This window comes from Oncorhynchus mykiss, chromosome 15 (assembly GCF_057628025.1).
Source record: "Oncorhynchus mykiss isolate SJ-2025 chromosome 15, ASM5762802v1, whole genome shotgun sequence".
In the NCBI taxonomy this organism is placed as follows: Eukaryota; Metazoa; Chordata; class Actinopteri; order Salmoniformes; family Salmonidae; genus Oncorhynchus; species Oncorhynchus mykiss.
The window spans coordinates 78,554,867-78,582,366 of record NC_143036.1 but is presented as its reverse complement, the minus strand read 5'-3'; the positions used below and the strand labels follow the sequence as shown (position 1 = coordinate 78,582,366).

At 40.9% G+C, this 27,500-nt stretch overlaps 1 protein-coding gene across 2 annotated transcripts in view; it reads right to left on the bottom strand.

Annotated features, from left to right (window-relative positions):
• LOC110512778 (thyrotropin-releasing hormone-degrading ectoenzyme) overlaps window positions 1-27,500 on the bottom strand; it is a 391,934-nt gene that overhangs the window by 124,472 nt on the left and 239,962 nt on the right. For both annotated transcript variants that reach the window (XR_016486919.1, XM_090201291.1), the window contains exons 6-7: window positions 24,259-24,396; window positions 7,179-7,244 (exon numbers count right to left, since the gene is read on the bottom strand). Coding sequence is in view for 1 of the 2 variants with exons in the window: in XM_090201291.1 (XP_090057417.1) it covers window positions 7,179-7,244; window positions 24,259-24,396 (204 nt within the window). In the remaining variant the exon portion in view is untranslated. The remainder of the gene's footprint in view (window positions 1-7,178; window positions 7,245-24,258; window positions 24,397-27,500) is intronic.

The following is a 27,500-nucleotide window of genomic DNA, read 5'->3' as shown; positions in this document are numbered from 1 at the left end:
AATATAACATGGCTTCTGTTCTGATTGATCTAACATGGCTTCTGTTCTGATTGGTCTAACATGGCTTCTGTTCTGATTGATCTAACATGGCTTCTGTTCTGATTGATCTAACATGGCTTCTGTTCTGATTGGTCTAACATGGCTTCTGTTCTGATTGATATAACATGGCTTCTGTTCTGATTGATCTAACATGGCTTCTGTTCTGATTGGTCTAACATGGCTTCTGTTCTGATTGGTCTAACATGGCTTCTGTTCTGATTGATCTAACATGGCTTCTGTTCTGATTGATCTAACATGGCTTCTGTTCTGATTGGTCTAACATGGCTTCTGTTCTGATTGATCTAACATGGCTTCTGTTCTGATTAATCTAATATAACATGGCTTCTGTTCTGATTGATATAACATGGCTTCTGTTCTGATTGGTCTAATATAACATGGCTTCTGTTCTGATTGATCTAACATGGCTTCTGTTCTGATTGATCTAACATGGCTTCTGTTCTGATTGATCTAACATGGCTTCTGTTCTGATTGGTCTAACATGGCTTCTGTTCTGATTGATCTAACATGGCTTCTGTTCTGATTGGTCTAACATGGCTTCTGTTCTGATTGATCTAACATGGCTTCTGTTCTGATTGGTCTAACATGGCTTCTGTTCTGATTGATATAACATGGCTTCTGTTCTGATTGGTCTAACATGGCTTCTGTTCTGATTGATCTAACATGGCTTCTGTTCTGATTGATCTAATATAACATGGCTTCTGTTCTGATTGATCTAACATGGCTTCTGTTCTGATTGGTCTAACATGGCTTCTGTTCTGATTGATCTAACATGGCTTCTGTTCTGATTGGTATAACATGGCTTCTGTTCTGATTGGTCTAACATGGCTTCTGTGCTGATTGGTCTAACATGGCTTCTGTTCTGATTAATCTAATATAACATGGTTTCTGTTCTGATTGATCTAACATGGCTTCTGTTCTGATTGGTCTAACATGGCTTCTGTTCTGATTGATCTAACATGGCTTCTGTTCTGATTGCTCTAACATCGCTTCTGTTCTGATTGATCTAACATGGCTTCTGTTCTGATTGATCTAACATGGCTTCTGTTCTGATTGATCTAACATGGCTTCTGTTCTGATTGATCTAACATGGCTTCTGTTCTGATTGATCTAACATGGCTTCTGTTCTGATTAATCTAATATAACATGGCTTCTGTTCTGATTGATCTAACATGGCTTCTGTTCTGATTGGTCTAACATGGCTTCTGTTCTGAATGATCTAACATGGCTTCTGTTCTGATTGGTCTAACATGGCTTCTGTTCTGATTGATCTAACATGGCTTCTGTTCTGATTGATCTAACATGGCTTCTGTTCTGATTGATCTAACATGGCTTCTGTTCTGATTAATCTAACATGGCTTCTGTTCTGATTGATCTAACATGGCTTCTGTTCTGATTAATCTAATATAACATGGCTTCTGTTCTGATTGATCTAACATGGCTTCTGTTCTGATTGGTCTAACATGGCTTCTGTTCTGATTGGTCTAACATGGCTTCTGTTCTGATTGATATAACATGGCTTCTGTTCTGATTGGTCTAACATGGCTTCTGTTCTGATTAATCTAACATGGCTTCTGTTCTGATTGATCTAACATGGCTTCTGTTCTGATTGATCTAACATGGCTTCTGTTCTGATTGATCTAACATGGCTTCTGTTCTGATTGGTCTAACATGGCTTCTGTTCTGATTGGTCTAACATGGCTTCTGTTCTGATTGATATAACATGGCTTCTGTTCTGATTAATCTAACATGGCTTCTGTTCTGATTGATCTAACATGGCTTCTGTTCTGATTGGTCTAACATGGCTTCTGTTCTGATTGGTCTAATATAACATGGCTTCTGTTCTGATTGGTCTAATATAACATGGCTTCTGTTCTGATTGATATAACATGCCTTCTCTTGTTAGCTTGACAGCATGTTCCTGCTCCTCGTGTCCCTCCCCTCCCATTGAGCAGGTGGTGCCGTGGGATTTATTTAAGATGTTCACCAGGTGTAAGGAGGGCTCTCAGCCTCAATGAGCTCACTATGTTACTGTGTGTGGGAGGAGAGAGAGAGAGGGCAGGCTCAGTGAGCATAGCCTTGCTATTGAGAAAGGCCGCCGTAGGCAGACCAGCCTCTCAAGAGAATACAGGCTATGTGCACACTGCCCACAAAATAAGGTGGAAACTGAGCTGCACTTCCTAACCTCCTGTCCAATGTATGACCATATTAGAGAGACATATTGCCCATCAGATAACACAGATCCACAAAGAAACAAAGAATTTGAAAACAAAACAAATCTCACTTGCTTTGGCAACGTAAACACGTTTACCATGCCAATAAAGCCCTTGAATTGAAACCGAAACCAACAGAGACAGAGACAGAGACAGAGACAGACAGACAGACAGACAGACAGACAGACAGACAGACAGACAGACAGACAGACAGACAGACAGACAGACAGACAGACAGACAGACAGACAGACAGACAGAGAGGGAGAGAGAGAGAGAGAGAGAGAGGGACAGAGAGAGAGAGAGACACAGAGAGAGACACAGAGAGAGAGAGAGAGACAGAGAGAGACACAGAGAGAGAGAGAGACAGAGAGAGAGAGAGACAAAGAGAGAGACAGAGAGAGAGAGAGAGAGAGACAGAGAGAGAGAGAGAGAGAGAGAGAGAGACAGAGAGAGAGAGACACAGAGAGAGACACAGAGAGAGAGAGAGAGACAGAGAGAGACACAGAGAGAGAGAGAGAGACAGAGAGAGAGAGAGAGAGACAAAGAGAGAGACAGAGAGAGAGACAGAGAGAGAGAGAGACACAGAGAGAGAGAGAGAGAGAGAGAGACAGAGAGAGAGAGAGAGAGACAAAGAGAGAGACAGAGACTGAGACTGAGAGAGAGATAACATACATGTATGTACTGTTAAAATGAGCAGAGAGCAGAATTTCCATCCTCACAGTGAGGCGCAGTACCAGATGGTTGGGCTGCTGTTGCTAAGCAAACATAATACGGCTGAACTAAAGGAGCCTGATTGTAGCAACAGCATTATGGGATGTTGAACACACTGTCCAATACTATTCTCAGGTCTGAAGGAACCTGATCGTACAGTAGCAACAGTATTATGGGATGTTGAACACACTGTCCGATACTAATCTCAGGTCTGAAGGAGCCTGATCGTAGCAACAGTATTATGGGATGTTAAACACACTGTCCAATTCTATTCTCAGGTCTGAAGGAGCCTGATCGTAGCAACAGTATTATGGGATGTTGAACACACTGTCCAATACTAATCTCAGGTCTGAAGGAGCCTGATCGTAGCAACAGTATTATGGGATGTTGAACACACTGTCCAATACTAATCTCAGGTCTGAATGAGCCTGATCATAGCAACAGTATTATGGGATGTTGAACACACTGTCCAATACTAATCTCAGGTCTGAAGGAGCCTGATCATAGCAACAGTATTATGGGATGTTGGAACACACTGTCCAATACTAATCTCAGGTGTGAAGGAACCTGATCGTACTGTAGCAACAGTATTATGGGATGTTGAACACACTGTCCAATACTATTCTCAGGTCTGAAGGAGCCCGATCGTAGCAACAGTATTATGGGATGTTGGAACACACTGTCCAATACTAATCTCAGGTCTGAAGGAGCCTGATCGTAGCAACAGTATTATGGGATGTTGAAAACACTGTCCAATACTAATCTCAGGTCTGAATGAGCCTGATCGTAGCAACAGTATTATGGGATGTTGAACACACTGTCCAATACTAATCTCAGGTCTGAAGGAGCCTGATCATAGCAACAGTATTATGGGATGTTGAACACACTGTCCAATACTAATCTCAGGTCTGAAGGAGCCTGATCGTACTGTAGCAACAGTATTATGGGATGTTGAACACACTGTCCAATACTATTCTCAGGTCTGAAGGAGCCTGATCGTAGCAACAGTATTATGGGATGTTGAACACACTGTCCAATACTAATCTCAGGTCTGATATCTGGTTGTGTACATGCCAGAAGGGGTTAGATGGTTAAATGTAGTGGGAGACTAGTTTGTTAGTCTGAGCTGTATAAATGAGCAATGTCCTTAAACATCATCATGTGTTTTGATGCATCAACTTCAACATCTCCATGTTGGATCTCATAGCAAAGGGCCTGAATATTTATGCAAATAAAGAATTTGTGTTTTTAAAAAAAATGTTTTTATACATTTATACAAAAATGTCTAAAAACCTGTTTTCTCTGTCATTATGGGGTATTGTGATGTCATTATAGGGTATTGTGATGTCATTATAGGGTATTGTGATGTCATTATAGGGTATTGTGATGTCATTATAGGGTATTGTGATGTCATTATAGGGTATTGTGATGTCATTATAGGGTATTGTGATGTCATTATGGGGTATTGTGATGTCATTATAGGGTATTGTGATGTCATTATAGGGTATTGTGATGTCATTATAGTGTGTATCGATTGATGAGGATGACTTTTTTTTATTTTTTTTATCCGTTTTAGAATAACGTAACAAAATGTGGTAAAAGGTCAAGGGGTCTGAATACTTTCTGAATGCCCTGTGTATATTAACACATTAAAACTGCAAAGACCTGAAGTTAGACTATTAGGAGCCTAACTAAATACTACTGACTCTCAACTGATGTAACCTCGTCCCCAGGCTGAATTAATAAGAGGCGGCTGGCTGGTGGACGAGATTACAAGCTGCCATGGTATCGGTGAGTATCAGGTCACAACATCAAGCCTCTAAGAAGATGCTGCTACACCATGGAAGGATAGTGTGTGTTCCCTCCACCGTAAGGGAGACATCACACAATACTCAGACTGTAGATTTAACCAAATGTAAAGAATTAAACGTTGAAACAGATATCACCGACGCCCTCCCCATCGCTGTAGGGTGCAATTACATCGTACAACTCCACCGAGATACCTCTTCACCTCTCTAATCAAACATTTACACCGAGGAGCTCTTTGTAGTAGAATATAAAAAAATAAATAATGTGGGACATAGTTTGGCAACGCTAGCATAAATACTGAGGTCTGATAACAGCTGGTTGGTTGTGTGATGTTCTGAGAGATCTTTCAATGATTCAGAGAGGAGGGTCATAGGAAGAACAGGAAATAGACCAGGTACCTTCTCAACAGATAGAACCTGAACAGCAGGACAGTATGAAATACAGAGAGGAGGGTCATAGGAAGAACAATAAATAGACCAGGTACCTTCTCAACAGATAGAACCTGAACAGCAGGACTGTATGAAATACAGAGAGGAGGGTCATAGGAAGAACAGGAAATAGACCAGGTACCTTCTCAACAGATAGAACCTGAACAGCAGGACAGTATGAAATACAGAGAGGAGGGTCATAGGAAGAACAGGAAATAGGCCAGGTACCTTCTCAACAGATAGAACCTGAACAGCAGGACTGTATGAAATACAGAGAGGAGGGTCATAGGAAGAACAGGAAATAGACCAGGTACCTTCTCAACAGATAGAACCTGAACAGCAGGACTGTATGAAATACAGAGAGGAGGGTCATAGGAAGAACAGGAAATAGACCAGGTACCTTCTCAACAGATAGAACCTGAACAGCAGGACTGTATGAAATACAATAGAGAAACTTCAAAGGAACTCTTGTCACTCATATAAATACACACTATTATTTGGGTCATTAACAGGGAATTTAGGATATTCCATTGTGATAGTCAATGGAGAAACTTCAATGGAACTCTCTCACTCTCATTCCGTATTTAAATGTTTTGTTCTTGATACTAACAGCTGTTTTGTTTACTGATTTAGGATATGAATTTAATTTAATCCAACAACTGTAAACAAATTACATATTCTGGACAGACACAGACACTCCTGGGACTTCCTGCGTATTGGTATTTGCAGTCATCTTGATTAAATACCATATCATACATACCATGTTACACCATACCATATCATACCATGTTACACCATACCATACCATACCATGCCACACCATACCATACCAAACCATACCATGCCACACCATACCATACCATACCATGCAATACCATACCATACCATACCATACCATGCCACACCATACCATAACAAACCATACCATGCCACACCATACCATACCAAACCATACCAAACCATACCATGCCACACCATACCATACCACACCATGCCACACCATACCATACCAAACCATACCATGCCACACCATACCATACCACACCATGCCACGCCATACCATACCAAACCATACCATGCCACACCATACCATACCACACCATGCCACACCATACCATACCATACCATGCCACACCATACCATACCACACCATGCCACACCATACCATACCATACCATGCCATACCATACCATACCATACCATGCCACACCATACCATACCATGCCATACCATACCATAACATGCCACACCATACCATAACATGCCACACCATACCATACCATACCATACCATGCCACACCATACCATACCATACCACACCATACCATGCCATACCATACCATACCATACCATAACATGCCATACCATACCATACCATGCCATACCATACCATACCATACCATAACATGCCATACCATACCATACCATGCCATACCATACCATACCATACCATAACATGCCATACCATACCATACCATGCCATGCCATACCATACCAAACCATACCATACCATACCATGCCGTACCATACCACACCATACCATACCATAACATGCCACACCATACCATGCCATACCATACCATACCATACCACACCATACCATACCATACCATACCATACCACACCATACCATACCATACCACACCATACCATACCATACCACACCATACCATACCATACCATACCATGCCACACCATACCATACCATACCATACCACACCACACCATACCATACCATGCCACACCATACCATACCATACCATATCATGCTGTACTGGTGCTATTGGATGTACAGTATCCCACCTATATTAGACTGTATATGATTACAGAGCAGACTCTTGGACATACGGTGCAGGTGACATCAGTCTTCCATTTGTTGGTAAAGCACCGCACATATAAGTGACATAGCAGTACAACGAGAGATAGAGAGAGAAAGAAAGAGACTGAAAGGTGACTTACATTGAGTCCTCTCTGGAACACCTGCTGCCCCATGACGTTAGCCAGCATCCTGATCAGAGCAGCACCCTGGAGAGAGAGAGAGAGAGAGAGAGAGAGGAGAGAGACACAGAGAGACACAGAGAGAGAGTGAGAGAGAGACAGAGAGAGAGAGAGACAGAGAGAGAGAGAGAGAGGAGAGAGAGCTGTACATTACATTTGAGTTGATGCTCTTATCCAGAACATCTTCCATGTGACATTAGGGTTAAGGGACATGCTCAACAGCACACTAGTTATGTAGCCAGCTCGGGATTTAAACCAGCAACCTTTCGGTTACCGGCTCACCCCTCACAACCACTAGGCTACCTGCTGCCCAGTAGTGTTCCAAAGGCTTACTGCAGTGCTACCATGGTATACAGAACAGGAAGAGAATCAAGAAAACAAGGACGGATGTAGCTGTTCAGCTGTCCTAAACTGTAGATGTGATCAGATATAAACCAGATCCCACTGAAAGGGCTATTTACTGTCCTAAACTGTAGATGTGATCAGATATAAACCAGATCCCACTGAAAGGGCTATTTACTGTCCTAAACTGTAGATGTGATCAGATATAAACCAGATCACTGAAAGGGCTCTTTAGATGTCCTAAACTCTAATATAAACCAGATCCCACTGAATGGGCTCTTTAGCCCATCCTAAGATACATGAGGATGAGTCTGTCCCCTTTATTAAACCAGTGCTAATATCTATCATGTTGTTCATTCAAGTGTGTGAGAGAGACAGAGAGAAAGAGAGAGAGACAGAGGGGGAGAGAGAGAGAGACAGAGGGAGAGAGAGAGAGTGATGGACAGAGAGAGGGAGAGAGAGAGAGGGGGGAGAGAGAGAGAGAGAGAGACAGAGAGAGAGAGAGAGAGAGAGAGAGAGAGACAGCGAGAGAGAGAGAGAGAGAGACAGAGAGAAAGAGAGAGAGACAGAGGGGGAGAGAGAGAGAGACAGAGGGAGAGAGAGAGAGTGATAGACAGAGAGAGGGAGAGAGAGAGAGGGGGGAGAGAGAGAGAGAGAGAGACAGAGAGAGAGAGAGAGAGAGAGACAGCGAGAGAGAGAGAGAGAGAGAGAGAGAGAGAGAGACAGAGAGAGAGAGAGAGAGAGAGAGACAGAGAGAGGGAGAGTGAGGGAGAGAGACAGAGAGAGAGAGAAGGAGAGAGGGAGAGAGAGAGAGAGAGAGAGAGAGAGAGAGACAGAGAGAAAGAGAGAGAGAGAGAGAGAGAGAGAGACAGAGAGAGAGAGAGAGAGGGAGAGAGAGAGAGGGAGAGTGAGGGAGAGAGACAGAGAGAGAGAAGGAGAGAGGGAGAGAGAGGGAGAGAGACAGAGAGAGAGAGAAGGAGAGAGGGAGAGAGAGGGAGAGAGAGGGAGAGAGACAGAGAGAGAGAGAAGGAGAGAGGGAGAGAGAGGGAGAGAGAGAGTGTAAAAGAGATACGAGTCTGAGATAAAACTGTCTTGTGTATGTTGTGTGACTGACAAGGTGGGTAACACAGAAGGGCATGGAGAGAGAGGGGGGGGTGATGAGAGGTGAGGAGGGGTGATGAGAGGTGAGGAGGGGTGAGGAGAGGTGAGGAGGGGTGATGAGAGGTGAGGAAGGGTGAGGAGAGGAGATTCAGGGCTCAAGCACTGCCAGGGGTGAAAGGCGGTGCTCAGCTCAAACTGATAGCCCTTGTACGTGAGGGAGCTGACGGACTGACCGTGGTGACAGGAAGCATCTCTGAGACGATTCTTACTCCGCGGGAACATCTACAGGCCAAGTCTCTGCTAAAACAGAGCCAGGCTCTCCTCTTGTCTCATCTCATCTCTATCGTCTCTCTGCTCCTGGCTGTCTGATAACCAGATGATTCAGAGATTTAGAGGGGAGAGAGAGATGCCACTCGGATCCGGCTCAGACACGAAGACATGCCGACTGACACTCACAAATCACCCAAACAGGATTGAGGCGGTCCTGCTGTGAAAACTCAAGCGTCATTCTTCTACTATTTCCTCATTTGTTTTCTCTCCGTACATGTCTAATGCTATTCAATGACTGATACTCGCAAATCACCCAAACAGGAAGACAACGCTGCTGCTGGGAAAACTCTACCTTGTATCTTTTCTCTGTATGTACACTTTGTTGTCCAATGCTTGGCCTGTTCACCTGCTACCATCTAGAAGGCAGAGGAGACACTACAGGTGCAGCGAAGCTGGGAACGAGAGACTGACGAAGAGCTTCCATCAGACTGTTAAACAGTCACCACTAGCCAGCCTCCGCCCAGTACCCTGCCCTGAACCTTAGTCACTGTTACTAGCCTCCGCCCAGTACCCTGCCCTGAACCTTAGTCACTGTTACTAGCCTCCGCCCAGTACCCTGCCCTGAACCTTAGTCACTGTTACTAGCCTCCGCCCAGTACCCTGCCCTGAACCTTAGTCACTGTTACTAGCCTCCGCCCAGTACCCTGCCCTGAACCTTAGTCACTGTTACTAGCCTCCCTCCAGTACCCTGCCCTGAACCTTAGTCACTGTTACTAGCCAGCCTCCGCCCAGTACCCTGCCCTGAACCTTAGTCACTGTTACTAGCCTCCGCCCAGTACCCTGCCCTGAACCTTAGTCACTGTTACTAGCCTCCCCCAGTACCCTGCCCTGAACCTTAGTCACTGTTACTAGCCTCCGCCTAGTACCCTGCCCTGAACCTTAGTCACTGTTACTAGCCTCCGCCTAGTACCCTGCCCTGAACCTTAGTCACTGTTACTAGCCTCCGCCTAGTACCCTGCCCTGAACCTTAGTCACTGTTACTAGCCTCCCCCAGTACCCTGCCCTGAACCTTAGTCACTGTTACTAGCCTCCGCCCAGTACCCTGCCCTGAACCTTAGTCACTGTTACTAGCCTCCGCCCAGTACCCTGCCCTGAACCTTAGTCACTGTTACTAGCCTCCCCCAGTACCCTGCCCTGAACCTTAGTCACTGTTACTAGCCTCCGCCCAGTACCCTGCCCTGAACCTTAGTCACTGTTACTAGCCTCCGCCCAGTACCCTGCCCTGAACCTTAGTCACTGTTACTAGCCAGCCTCCGCCCAGTACCCTGCCCTGAACCTTTGTCACTGTTACTAGCCTCCGCCCAGTACCCTGCCCTGAACCTTAGTCACTGTTACTAGCCTCCGCCCAGTACCCTGCCCTGAACCTTAGTCACTGTTACTAGCCGGCTACCACCTGGTACCCTGCCCTGAACCTTAGTCACTGTAACTAGCCGACTACCACCTGGTACTCTACCCTGAATCTTAGTCACTGTTACTAGCCGGCTACCACCTGGTACTCTACCCTGAATCTTAGTCACTGTTACTAGCCGGCTACCACCCGGTACCCTTCCCTGAACCTTAGTCACTGTTACTAGCCAGCTACCACCTGGTACTCTACCCTGAACCTTAGTCACTGTTACTAGCCGGCTACCACCCGGTACCCTGCACTGAACATTAGTCACTGTTACTAGCCGGCTACCACCCGGTACCCTGCCCTGAACCTTAGTCACTGTTACTAGCCGGCTACCACCCGGTAATCTACCCTGAACCTTAGTCACTGTTACTAGCCGGCTACCACCCGGTACTCTACCCTGAACCTCAGTCACTGTTACTAGCCCGGCTACCACCCGGTGCCCTGCCCTGAACCTTAGTCACTGTTACTAGCCGGCTACCACCCGGTAATCTACCCTGAACCTTAGTCACTGTTACTAGCCGGCTACCACCTGGTACTCTACCTTGAACCTCAGTCACTGTTACTAGCCCGGCTACCACCCGGTACCCTGTCCTGAACCTTAGTCACTTTTACTAGCCGTCTACCACCCGGTACCCTTCCCCGAACCTTAGTCACTGTTACAAGCCGGCTACCACCCGGTACTCTACCCTGAACCTTAGTCACTGTTACTAGCCGGCTACTAGCCGGCTACCACCCGGTACCCTGCCCTGAACCTTAGTCACTGTTACTAGCCGGCTACCACCCGGTACCCTTCCCTGAACCTTAGTCACTGTTACTAGCCAGCTACCACCTGGTACTCTACCCTGAACCTTAGTCACTGTTACTAGCCGGCTACCACCCGGTACCCTGCACTGAACATTAGTCACTGTTACTAGCCGGCTACCACCCGGTACCCTGCCCTGAACCTTAGTCACTGTTACTAGCCGGCTACCACCCGGTAATCTACCCTGAACCTTAGTCACTGTTACTAGCCGGCTACCACCCGGTACTCTACCCTGAACCTCAGTCACTGTTACTAGCCCGGCTACCACCCGGTACCCTGCCCTGAACCTTAGTCACTGTTACTAGCCGGCTACCACCCGGTAATCTACCCTGAACCTTAGTCACTGTTACTAGCCGGCTACCACCTGGTACTCTACCTTGAACCTCAGTCACTGTTACTAGCCCGGCTACCACCCGGTACCCTGTCCTGAACCTTAGTCACTTTTACTAGCCGTCTACCACCCGGTACCCTTCCCCGAACCTTAGTCACTGTTACAAGCCGGCTACCACCCGGTACTCTACCCTGAACCTTAGTCACTGTTACTAGCCGGCTACTAGCCGGCTACCACCCGGTACCCTGCCCTGAACCTTAGTCACTGTTACTAACCGGCTACCACCCGGTACCCTTCCCTGAACCTTAGTAACGGTTACTAACCGGCTACCACCCGTTAATCTACCCTGAACCTTAGTCACTGTTACTAGCCGGCTACCACCCGGTACTCTAACCTGAACCTTAGTCACTGTTACTAGCCCGGCTACCACCCGGTACCCTGCCCTGAACCTTAGTCACTGTTACTAGCCGGCTACCACCCGGTACTCTACCCTGAACCTTAGTCACTGTTACTAGCCAGCTACCACCCGGTACTCTACCCTGAACCTTAGTCACTGTTACTAGCCGGCTACCACACGGTACCCTGTCCTGAAAATGACTCACTGTTACTAGCCGGCTACTACCCGGTACTCTACCCTGAACCTTAGTCACTGTTACTAGCCGGGTACCACCCGGTACTCTACCCTGAACTATAGTCACTGTTACTAGCCGGCTACCATCCGATACTCTACCCTGAACCTTAGTCACTGTTACTAGCCGGGTACCACCCGGTACTCTACCCTGAACCTTAGTCACTGTTACTAGCCGGCTACCACCCGGTACTCTACCCTGAACCTTAGTCACTGTTACTAGCCGGGTACCACCCGGTACTCTACCCTGTATTCTAGTCGAGGCTCATCCCATATAACTACTGATATACACAGTAGTAATATATCCTATTAATATACTGTCTATACACACCATCCTATATAACTACTGTCTATACACACCATCCTATATAACTACTGTCTATACACACCATCCTATACAACTACTGTCTATACTGTCTATACACACCATCCTATACAACTACTGTCTATACTGTCTATACACACCATCCTATAATAACTACTGTCCATACACACCATCCTATATAACTACTGTCTATACTGTCTATACACACCATCCTATACAACTACTGTCTATACTGTCTATACACACCATCCTATAATAACTACTGTCTATACACACCATCCTATATAACTACTGTCTATACACACCATCCTTTATAACTACTGTCTATACTGTCTATACACATCATCCTATAATAACTACTGTCCATACACACCATCCTATATAACTACTGTCTATACACACCATCCTATATAACTATTGTCTATACTGTCTATACACACCATCCTATATAACTACTGTCTATACACACCATCCTATATAACTACTGTCTATACACACCATCCTATATAACTACTGTCTATATACACCATCCTATATAACTACTGTCTATACACACCATCCTTTATAACTACTGTCTATACACACCATCCTATATAACTACTGTCTATACACAACATCCTGTATAACTACTGTCTATACTGTCTATACACACCATCCTGTATAACTACTGTCTATACACACCATCCTATATAACTACTGTCTATACACACCATCCTGTATAACTACTGTCTATACTGCCTATACACACCATCCTATATAACTATTGTCTATACTGTCTATACACACCATCCTATATAACTACTGTCTATACACACCATCCTGTATAACTACTGTCTATACTGTCTATACACACCATCCTATATAACTACTGTCTATACACACCATCCTATATAACTACTGTCTATACACACCATCCTGTATAACTACTGTCTATACACACCATCCTATATAACTACTGTCTATACACACCATCCTTTATAACTACTGTCTATACACACCATCCTATATAACTACTGTCTATACTGTCTATACACACCATCCTTTATAACTACTGTCTATACTGTCTATACACACCATCCTCTATAACTACTGTCTATACACACCATCCTATATAACTACTGTCTATACTGTCTATACACATCATCCAATATAACTACTGTCTATAATGTCTATACACACCATCCTATATAACTACTGTCTATACACACCATCCTATATAACTACTGTCTATACTGTCTATACACACCATCCTATATAACTACTGTCTATACACACCATCCTATATAACTACTGTCTATACTGTCTATACACATCATCCAATATAACTACTGTCTATAATGTCTATACACACCATCCTATATAACTACTGTCTATACACACCATCCTATATAACTACTCTCTATACTGTCTATACACACCATCCTATATAACTACTGTCTATACACACCATCCTATATAACTACTGTCTATACACACCATCCTATATAACTACTGTCTATACACACCATCCTGTATAACTACTGTCTATACTGTCTATACACACCATCCTATATAACTACTGTCTATACACACCATCCTATATAACTACTGTCTATACACACCATCCTATATAACTACTGTCTATACACACCATCCTGTATAACTACTGTCTATACACACCATCCTATATAACTACTGTCTATACACACCATCCTGTATAACTACTGTCTATACACACCATCCTATATAACTACTGTCTATACACACCATCCTATATAACTACTGTCTATACACACCATCCTATATAACTACTGTCTATACACACCATCCTCTATAACTACTGTCTATACACACGATCCTATATAACTACTGTCTATACACACCATCCTCTATAACTACTGTCTATACACACCATCCTATTATAACTACTGTCTATACACACCATCCTATATAACTACTGTCTATACACACCATCCTATTATAACTACTGTCTACACACACCATCCTATATAACTACTGTCTATACACACCATCCTATATAACTACTGTCTATACTGTCTATACACACCATCCTATATAACTACTGTCTATACTGTCCATACACACCATCCTATATAACTACTGTCTATACTGTCTATACACACCATCCTATACAACTACTGTCTATACTGTCTATACACACCATCCTATAATAACTACTGTCTATACACACCATCCTATATAACTACTGTCTATACACACCATCCTTTATAACTACTGTCTATACTGTCTATACACATCATCCTATAATAACTACTGTCCATACACACCATCCTATATAACTACTGTCTATACACACCATCCTATATAACTATTGTCTATACTGTCTATACACACCATCCTATATAACTACTGTCTATACACACCATCCTATATAACTACTGTCTATACACACCATCCTATATAACTACTGTCTATATACACCATCCTATATAACTACTGTCTATACACACCATCCTTTATAACTACTGTCTATACACACCATCCTATATAACTACTGTCTATACACAACATCCTGTATAACTACTGTCTATACTGTCTATACACACCATCCTGTATAACTACTGTCTATACACACCATCCTATATAACTACTGTCTATACACACCATCCTGTATAACTACTGTCTATACTGCCTATACACACCATCCTATATAACTATTGTCTATACTGTCTATACACACCATCCTATATAACTACTGTCTATACACACCATCCTGTATAACTACTGTCTATACTGTCTATACACACCATCCTATATAACTACTGTCTATACACACCATCCTATATAACTACTGTCTATACACACCATCCTGTATAACTACTGTCTATACACACCATCCTATATAACTACTGTCTATACACACCATCCTTTATAACTACTGTCTATACACACCATCCTATATAACTACTGTCTATACTGTCTATACACACCATCCTTTATAACTACTGTCTATACTGTCTATACACACCATCCTCTATAACTACTGTCTATACACACCATCCTATATAACTACTGTCTATACTGTCTATACACATCATCCAATATAACTACTGTCTATAATGTCTATACACACCATCCTATATAACTACTGTCTATACACACCATCCTATATAACTACTGTCTATACTGTCTATACACACCATCCTATATAACTACTGTCTATACACACCATCCTATATAACTACTGTCTATACTGTCTATACACATCATCCAATATAACTACTGTCTATAATGTCTATACACACCATCCTATATAACTACTGTCTATACACACCATCCTATATAACTACTCTCTATACTGTCTATACACACCATCCTATATAACTACTGTCTATACACACCATCCTATATAACTACTGTCTATACACACCATCCTATATAACTACTGTCTATACACACCATCCTGTATAACTACTGTCTATACTGTCTATACACACCATCCTATATAACTACTGTCTATACACACCATCCTATATAACTACTGTCTATACACACCATCCTATATAACTACTGTCTATACACACCATCCTGTATAACTACTGTCTATACACACCATCCTATATAACTACTGTCTATACACACCATCCTGTATAACTACTGTCTATACACACCATCCTATATAACTACTGTCTATACACACCATCCTATATAACTACTGTCTATACACACCATCCTATATAACTACTGTCTATACACACCATCCTCTATAACTACTGTCTATACACACGATCCTATATAACTACTGTCTATACACACCATCCTCTATAACTACTGTCTATACACACCATCCTATTATAACTACTGTCTATACACACCATCCTATATAACTACTGTCTATACACACCATCCTATTATAACTACTGTCTACACACACCATCCTATATAACTACTGTCTATACACACCATCCTATATAACTACTGTCTATACTGTCTATACACACCATCCTATATAACTACTGTCTATACTGTCTATACACACCATCCTATATAACTACTGTCTATACTGTCTATACACACCATCCTATATAACTACTGTCTATACACACCATTCTATATAACTACTGTCTATACACACCATCCTATATAACTACTGTCTATACTGTCTATACACACCATCCTATATAACTACTGTCTATACACACAATTCTATATAACTACTGTCTATACACACCATCCTATATAACTACTGTCTATACACACCATTCTATATAACTACTGTCCATGCTGTCTATACACACCATCCTATATAACTACTGTCTATGCACACCATCCTATATAACTACTGTCTATACACACCATCCTATATAACTGCTGTCTATACACACCATCCTATATAACTACTGTCTATACACACCATCCTATATAACTACTGTCTATACACATCATCCTATATAACTACTGTCTATACACACACCATCCTCTATAACTACTGTCTATACACACCATCCTATATAACTACTGTCTATACACACCATCCTATATAACTACTGTCTATACACACCATCCTATATAACTACTGTCTATACACACAACATCCTATATAACTACTGTCTATACACACCATCCTGTATAACTACTGTCTATACACACCATCCTATATAACTACTGTCTATACACACCATCCTATATAACTACTGTCTATATACACCATCCTGTATAACTACTGTCTATACAACCTATCCTATATAACTACTGTCTATACACACCATCCTATATAACTACTGTCTATACACACCATCCTATATAACTACTGTCTATACACACCATCCTATATAACTACTGTCTATACACACCATCCTATATAACTACTGTCTATACACACCATCCTATATAACTACTGTCTATACACATTATCCTATATAACTACTGTCTATACACACCATCCTATATAACTACTGTCTATACTGTCTATACACACCATCCTATATAACTACTGTCTATACTGTCTATACACACCATCCTATATAACTACTGTCTATACTGTCTATACACACCATCCTATATAACTACTGTCTATACACACCATCCTATATAACTACTGTCTATACACACCATCCTATATAACTACTGTCTATACACACAACATCCTATATAACTACTGTCTATACACACCATCCTGTATAACTACTGTCTATACACACCATCCTATATAACTACTGTCTATACACACCATCCTATATAACTACTGTCTATACACATTATCCTATATAACTACTGTCTATACACACCATCCTATATAACTACTGTCTATACTGTCTATACACACCATCCTATATAACTACTGTCTATACTGTCTATACACACCATCCTATATAACTACTGTCTATACTGTCTATACACACCATCCTATATAACTACTGTCTATACACACCATCCTATATAACTACTGTCTATACACACCATCCTATATAACTACTGTCTATACACATTATCCTATATAACTACTGTCTATACACACCATCCTATAACTACTGTCTATACACACCATCCTATATAACTACTGTCTATACACACCATCCTATATAACTACTGTCTATACACACCATCCTATATAACTACTGTCCATACTGTCTATCCACACCATCCTATATAACTACTGTCTATCCACACCATCCTATATAACTACTGTCTATACACACCATCCTATATAACTACTGTCTATACACACCATCCTATATAACTACTGTCTATACTGTCTATACACACCATCCTATATAACTACTGTCTATACACACCATTCTATATAACTACTGTCTATACACACCATCCTATATAACTACTGTCTATACACACCATTCTATATAACTACTGTCCATGCTGTCTATACACACCATCCTATATAACTACTGTCTATGCACACCATCCTATATAACTACTGTCTATACACACCATCCTATATAACTACTGTCTATACACACCATCCTATATAACTACTGTCTATACACACCATCCTATATAACTACTGTCTATACACATCATCCTATATAACTACTGTCTATACACACACCATCCTCTATAACTACTGTCTATACACACCATCCTATATAACTACTGTCTATACACACCATCCTATATAACTACTGTCTATACACACCATCCTATATAACTACTGTCTATACACACAACATCCTATATAACTACTGTCTATACACACCATCCTGTATAACTACTGTCTATACACACCATCCTATATAACTACTGTCTATACACACCATCCTATATAACTACTGTCTATATACACCATCCTGTATAACTACTGTCTATACAACCTATCCTATATAACTACTGTCTATACACACTATCCTATATAACTACTGTCTATACACACCATCCTATATAACTACTGTCTATACACACCATCCTATATAACTACTGTCTATACACACCATCCTATATAACTACTGTGTATACACACCATCCTATATAACTACTGTCTATACACACCATCCTATATAACTACTGTCTATACACATTATCCTATATAACTACTGTCTATACACACCATCCTATATAACTACTGTCTATACTGTCTATACACACCATCCTATATAACTACTGTCTATACTGTCTATACACACCATCCTATATAACTACTGTCTATACTGTCTATACACACCATCCTATATAACTACTGTCTATACACACCATCCTATATAACTACTGTCTATACACACCATCCTATATAACTACTGTCTATACACACAACATCCTATATAACTACTGTCTATACACACCATCCTGTATAACTACTGTCTATACACACCATCCTATATAACTACTGTCTATACACACCATCCTATATAACTACTGTCTATACACATTATCCTATATAACTACTGTCTATACACACCATCCTATATAACTACTGTCTATACTGTCTATACACACCATCCTATATAACTACTGTCTATACTGTCTATACACACCATCCTATATAACTACTGTCTATACTGTCTATACACACCATCCTATATAACTACTGTCTATACACACCATCCTATATAACTACTGTCTATACACACCATCCTATATAACTACTGTCTATACACATTATCCTATATAACTACTGTCTATACACACCATCCTATAACTACTGTCTATACACACCATCCTATATAACTACTGTCTATACACACCATCCTATATAACTACTGTCTATACACACCATCCTATATAACTACTGTCCATACTGTCTATCCACACCATCCTATATAACTACTGTCTATCCACACCATCCTATATAACTACTGTCTATACACACCATCCTATATAACTACTGTCTATACACACCATCCTATATAACTACTGTCCATACTGTCTATCTACACCATCCTATATAACTACTGTCTATCCACACCATCCTATATAACTACTGTCTATACACACCATCCTATATAACTACTGTCTATACACACCATCCTATATAACTACTGTCCATACACACCATCCTACATAACTACTGTCTATACTGTCTATACACACCATCCTACATAACTACTGTCTATACTGTCTATACACACCATCCTTTATAACTACTGTCTATAAACACCATCCTATATAACTACTGTCTATACACACCATCCTATATAACTACTGTCTATACACACCATCCTATATAACTACTGTCTATAAACACCATCCTATATAACTACTGTCTACACACACCATCCTATATAACTACTGTCTATACACACCATCCTATATAACTACTGTCTATACACACCATCCTATATAACTACTGTCTATACACACCATCCTATATAACTATTGTCTACACACACCATCCTATATAACTACTGTCTATATTGTCTATACACACCATCCTATATAACTACTGTCTATACACACCATCCTATATAACTACTGTCTACACACACCATCCTATATAACTACTGTCTATACACACCATCCTATATAACTACTGTCTATACACACCATCCTATATAACTACTGTCTATACACACCATCCTATATAACTACTGTCTATACACACCATCCTATATAACTATTGTCTACACACACCATCCTATATAACTACTGTCTATATTGTCTATACACACCATCCTATATAACTACTGTCTATACACACCATCCTATATAACTACTGTCTATACACACCATCCTATATAACTACTGTCTATACACACCATCCTATTATAACTACTGTCTATACACACCATCCTATATAACTACTGTCTATACACACCATCCTATATAACTACTGTCTATACACACCATCCTATATAACTACTGTCTATACACACCATCCTATATAACTACTGTCTATACACACCATCCTATATAACTACTGTCTATACACACCATCCTATATAACTACTGTCTATACACACCATCCTATATAACTACTGTCTATACACACCATCCTATATAACTACTGTCTACACACACCATCCTATATAACTACTGTCCATACTGTCTATACACACCATCCTATATAACTACTGTCTATACACACCATCCTTATAACTACTGTCTATACACACCATCCTATATAACTACTGTCTATACACACCATCCTATATAACTACTGTCTATACACACCATCCTATATAACTACTGTCTATACACACCATCCTATATAACTACTGTCTATACACACCATCCTATATAACTACTGTCTATACACACCATCCTATATAACTACTGTCTATACACACCATCCTATATAACTACTGTCCATACTGTCTATACACACCATCCTATATAACTACTGTCTATACACACCATCCTATATAACTACTGTCTATACACACCATCCTATATAACTACTGTCTATACACACCATCCTTATAACTACTGTCTATACACACCATCCTATATAACTACTGTCCATACTGTCTATACACACCATCCTGTATAATGACATTACTTGTTCTGATATTTCTATATTTCTGAATCTCTTTTTATTTTGGGGCATTTGTGTGTATTGTTTTGTATCGTTAGGTAGGAACATAAACACGGGGACATAAGCATTACACTGCTCCTGTGATAACATCTGCTAAATGTGATGCGCGCAACCAATATAATCCGATTTGATTGGTCTGCGGTGATGAACACTGTTTCATAGGACAGAGACATCATATTCTCCGTCTGTACACTTGTTGTCTGTTGCTTGGTATGCAGTCATGAACATTGTTTCTTTCACAGGGCTATATAAAAACCATTTATCTGGAGAGAGATGTGATTACTGAGATTTAGCCTGCTCCCTAGATGAGCTGTTTATTGTGCTATCATACCCCAGGGGCCAGCTCTCCATCTCTCTCTCTCTCTCTCTCTCTCTCTCTCTCTTTTGTTCTCTCTCCCTCTCTCTCCCTCTACCACACTCCTCTCTTTCTTTCTTTCTTTCTTTCTTTCTTTCTTTCTTTCTTTCTTTCTTTCTTTCTTTCTTTCTTTCTTTCTCTCTCTCTCCCTCCCCATCTCTCTCTCTCTCTCTCTCTCCCCCCATCTCTCTCTCTCTCTCTCCCCCCATCTCTCTCTCTCTCTCTCTCTCCCTCCCCCATCTCTCTCTCTCTCTCTCTCCCCCCATCTCTCTCTCTCCCCCCATCTCTCTCTCCCTCCCCCCTACAACTCTCTTCCTCTCCTCCCTGCACCTCGTTCTCATTTTGAAGGAAAAGTCCCTCTCTCATTTATATGCAAAGTTTATTTGATTTTTTATTAAACCCAAACTGTTCACATCAAGCACCCAGCACATTCAGTCAATCTAAACGCTGTTAGATAGTCATAGTTTAGTATGTAATAAAGGTGTGGTTGAGGTGTTACTGTGGAATATTATAATACAGGTGTGTTTGAGGTGTTACTGTGGAATATTATAATACAGGTGAGGTGTTACTGTGGAATATAATAATACATGTGAGATGTTACTGTGGAATATTATAATACAGGTGAGATTGAGGTGTTACTGTGGAATATCACAATACAGGTGAGGTGTTACTGTGGAATATTATAATACAGGTGAGGTAGAGGTGTTACTGTGGAATATAATAATACAGGTGAGGTGTTACTGTGGAATATTATAATACAGGAGAGATTGAGGTGTTACTGTGGAATATCACAATACAGGTGAGGTGTTACTGTGGAATATTATAATACAGGTGAGGTAGAGGTGTTACTGTGGAATATAATAATACAGGTGAGGTGTTACTGTGGAATATCACAATACAGGTGAGGTATTACTTTGGAATATCATAATACAGGTGAGGTGTTACTGTGGAATATCACAACACAGGTGAGGTGTTACTGTGGAATATCACAATACAGGTGAGGTAGAGGTGTTACTGTGGAATATCATAATACAGGTGAGGTAGAGGTGTTACTGTGGAATATCATAATACAGGTGAGGTGTTACTGTGGAATATCACAATACAGGTGAGGTGTTACTGTGGAATATCATAATACAGGTGAGGTGTTACTGTGGAATATCATAATACAGGTGAGGTAGAGGTGTTACTGTGGAATATCATAATACAGGTGAGGTGTTACTGTGGAATATCATAATACAGGTGAGGTGTTACTGTGGAATATCACAATACAGGTGAGGTGTTACTGTGGAATATCACAATACAGGTGAGGTGTTACTGTGGAATATTATAATACAGGTAGAGGTGTTACTGTGGAATATTATAATACAGGTGATGTGTTACTGTGGAATATCACAATACAGGTGAGGTAGAGGTGTTACTGTGGAATATCATAATACAGGTGAGGTGTTACTGTGGAATATCATAATACAGGTGAGGTGTTACTGTGGAATATTATAATACAGGTGAGGTGTTACTGTGGAATATCACAATACAGGTGAGGTAGAGGTGTTACTGTGGAATATCATAATACAGGTGAGGTGTTACTGTGGAATATCACAATACAGGTGAGGTGTTACTGTGGAATATCACAATACAGGTGAGGTGTTACTGTGGAATATTATAATACAGGTGAGGTGTTACTGTGGAATATCACAATACAGGTGAGGTAGAGGTGTTACTGTGGAATATTATAATACAGGTGAGGTAGAGGTGTTACTGTGGAATATCACAATACAGGTGAGGTAGAGGTGTTACTGTGGAATATCATAATACAGGTGAGGTGTTACTGTGGAATATTATAATACAGGTGAGGTGTTACTGTGGAATATTATAATACAGGTGAGGTGTTACTGTGGAATATCACAATACAGGTGAGGTAGACGTGTTACTGTGGAATATCATAATACAGGTGAGGTGTTACTGTGGAATATCATAATACAGGTGAGGTGTTACTGTGGAATATTATAATACAGCTGAGGTGTTACTGTGGAATATCACAATACAGCTGAGGTTGAGGTGTTATTTTGGAATATCACAATACACATGGGGTGTTACTGTAGTTTTTACGTGTGTATGTGTGTGTATGTGTGTATGTGTGTATGTGTGTATATGTGTACGTGTGTATGTGTGTATGTGTGTGTATGTGTGTATGTGTGTATATGTGTGTATGTGTGTATGTGTGTACGTGTGTATGTGTGTATATGTGTACGTGTGTATGTGTGTATGTGTGTGTATGTGTATGTGTGTATGTGTGTATCTGTGTATGTGTGTATATGTGTGAGATGTGTGTACGTGTGTATGTGTGTATATGTGTGTATGTGTGTATATGTGTGTATGTGTACGTGTGTATGTGTGTATGTGTGTATATGTGTGTACGTGTATATGTGTGCATGGCTGAGGGTTTATACGTAGCGGTGTGCCTGTGTGCATGCCATACCAATAGCTTACCTTCTTGTATGCGATCCAGTCGAACACTCTGTCTATGTCCGTGGCGTCGTACACCTCCTGAGAGATTGGATGGGAGCTGGCCAGACCGTCCAGCAGCATCACCTCATGGAGAACATCAGTCAGGAAACGCTGCTTCTCCTGAGGGTCAGAGGTCAAAGGTCAGAGAGGTCAGACAGGTCGATGACACACACGAGATAGGTGTCGGTCACTACTCTGGTCTCAACAGGACTACTTGGTTAAATAAAGAGGTCTTCTGGCCTCAACAGGACTACTTGGTTAAATAAATAAAGAGGTCTCTGACCTCAACAGGAATACTTGGTTAAATAAAGAGGTCTCTGACCTCAACAGGACTACTTGGTTAAAAAATAAAGAGGTCTCTGACCTCAACAGGACTACTTGGTTAAATAAAGAGGTCTTCTGGCCTCAACGGGACTACTTGGTTAATAAATAAAGAGGTCTCTGACCTCAACAGGACTACTTGGTTAAATAAAGAGGTCTCTGGCCTCAACAGGACTACTTGGTTAAATAAAGAGGTCTTCTGACCTCAACGGGACTACTTGGTTAATAAATAAAGAGGTCTTCTGGCCTCAACAGGACTACTTGGTTAATAAATAAAGAGGTCTTCTGGCCTCAACAGGACTACTTGGTTAATAAATAAAGAGGTCTCTGACCTCAACAGGACTACTTGGTTAATAAATAAAGAGGTCTCTGACCTCAACAGGACTACTTGGTTAATAAATAAAGAGGTATTCTGGCCTCAACAGGACTACTTGGTTAAATAAAGAGGTCTTCTGGCCTCAACAGGACTACTTGGTTAATAAATAAAGAGGTCTTCTGGTCTCAACAGGACTACTTGGTTAAATAAAGAGGTCTTCTGACCTCAACAGGACTACTTGGTTAAATAAAGAGGTCTTCTGGCCTCAACAGGACTACTTGGTTAAATAAAGAGGTCTTCTGGCCTCAACAGGACTACTTGGTTAAATAAAGAGGTCTCTGACCTCAACGGGACTACTTGGTTAATAAATAAAGAGGTCTTCTGACCTCAACAGGACTACTTGGTTAATAAATAAAGAGGTCTCTGACCTCAACAGGACTACTTGGTTAATAAATAAAGAGGTCTCTGACCTCAACAGGACTACTTGGTTAATAAATAAAGAGGTCTCTGGCCTCAACAGGACTACTTGGTTAAATAAAGAGGTCTTCTGACCTCAACAGGACTACTTGGTTAATAAATAAAGAGGTCTCTGACCTCAACAGGACTACTTGGTTAATAAATAAAGAGGTCTCTGACCTCAACAGGACTACTTGGTTAATAAATAAAGAGGTCTCTGACCTCAACAGGACTACTTGGTTGAATAAAGAGGTCTTCTGGCCTCAACGGGACTACTTGGTTAATAAATAAAGAGGTCTCTGACCTCAACAGGACTACTTGGTTAATAAATAAAGAGGTCTCTGACCTCAACAGGACTACTTGGTTAATAAATAAAGAGGTCTCTGGCCTCAACAGGACTACTTGGTTAATAAATAAAGAGGTCTCTGACCTCAACAGGACTACTTGGTTAAATAAAGAGGTCTCTGACCTTAACAGGACTACTTGGTTAATAAATAAAGAGGTCTCTGACCTCAACAGGACTACTTGGTTAATAATTAAAGAGGTCTCTGACCTCAACAGGACTACTTGGTTAATAAATAAAGAGGTATTTTGGTCTCAACAGGACTACTTGGTTAAATAAAGAGGTCTCTGACCTCAACAGGACTACTTGGATAATAAATAAAGAGGTCTCTGACCTCAACAGGACTCTACTTGGTTAATAAATAAAGAGGTCTCTGACCTCAACAGGACTACTTGGTTAATAAATAAAGAGGTCTTTTGACCTCAACAGGACTACTTGGTTAATAAATAAAGAGGTCTCTGACCTCAACAGGACTACTTGGTAAATAAATAAAGAGGTCTCTGGGCTCAACAAGACTACTTGGTTAATAAATAAAGAGGTATTTTGACCTCAACAGGACTACTTGGTTAATAAATAAAGAGGTCTCTGACCTCAACAGGACTACTTGGTTAATAAATAAAGAGGTCTTCTGGTCTCAACAGGACTACTTGTTTAAATAAAGAGGTCTTCTGGTCTCAACAGGACTACTTGGTTAAATAAAGAGGTTTTCTGGTCTCAACAGGACTACTTGGTTAATAAATAAAGAGGTCTTCTAGTCTCAACAGGACTACTTGGTTAATAAATAAAGAGGTCTTCTGGTCTCTACAGGAATACTTGTTTAAATAAAGAGGTCTTCTGGTCTCAACAGGACTACTTGGTTAATAAATAAAGAGGTCTTCTGGTCTCAATAGGACTACTTGGTTAATAAATAAAGAGGTCTGCTGGTCTCAACAGGACTACTTGGTTAAATAAAGAGGACTCTGACCTCAACAGGAGTACTTGGTTAATAAATAAAGAGGTCTCTGACCTCAACAGGACTACTTGGTTAATAAATAAAGAGGTCTCTGGCCTCAACAGGACTACTTGGTTAAATAAAGAGGTTTTCTGGTCTCAACAGGACTACTTGGTTAATAAATAAAGAGGTCTTCTAGTCTCAACAGGACTACTTGGTTAATAAATAAAGAGGTCTTCTAGTCTCAACAGGACTACTTGGTTAATAAATAAAGAGGTCTTCTGGTCTCAATAGGACTACTTGGTTAATAAATAAAGAGGTCTGCTGGTCTCAACAGGACTACTTGGTTAATAAATAAAGAGGTCTTCTAGTCTCAACAGGACTACTTGGTTAATAAATAAAGAGGTCTTCTGGTCTCAATAGGACTACTTGGTTAATAAATAAAGAGGTCTGCTGGTCTCAACAGGACTACTTGGTTAAATAAAGAGGACTCTGACCTCAACAGGAGTACTTGGTTAATAAATAAAGAGGTCTCTGACCTCAACAGGACTACTTGGTTAATAAATAAAGAGGTCTCTGGCCTCAACAGGACTACTTGGTTAATAAATAAAGAGGTCTCTGACCTCAACAGGATTACTTGGTTAAATAAAGAGGTCTCTGACCTTAACAGGACTACTTGGTTAATAAATAAAGAGGTCTCTGACCTCAACAGGACTACTTGGTTAATAAATAAAGAGGTCTCTGACCTCAACAGGACTACTTGGTTAATAAATAAAGAGGTATTTTGGTCTCAACAGGACTACTTGGTTAAATAAAGAGGTCTCTGACCTCAACAGGACTACTTGGTTAATAAATAA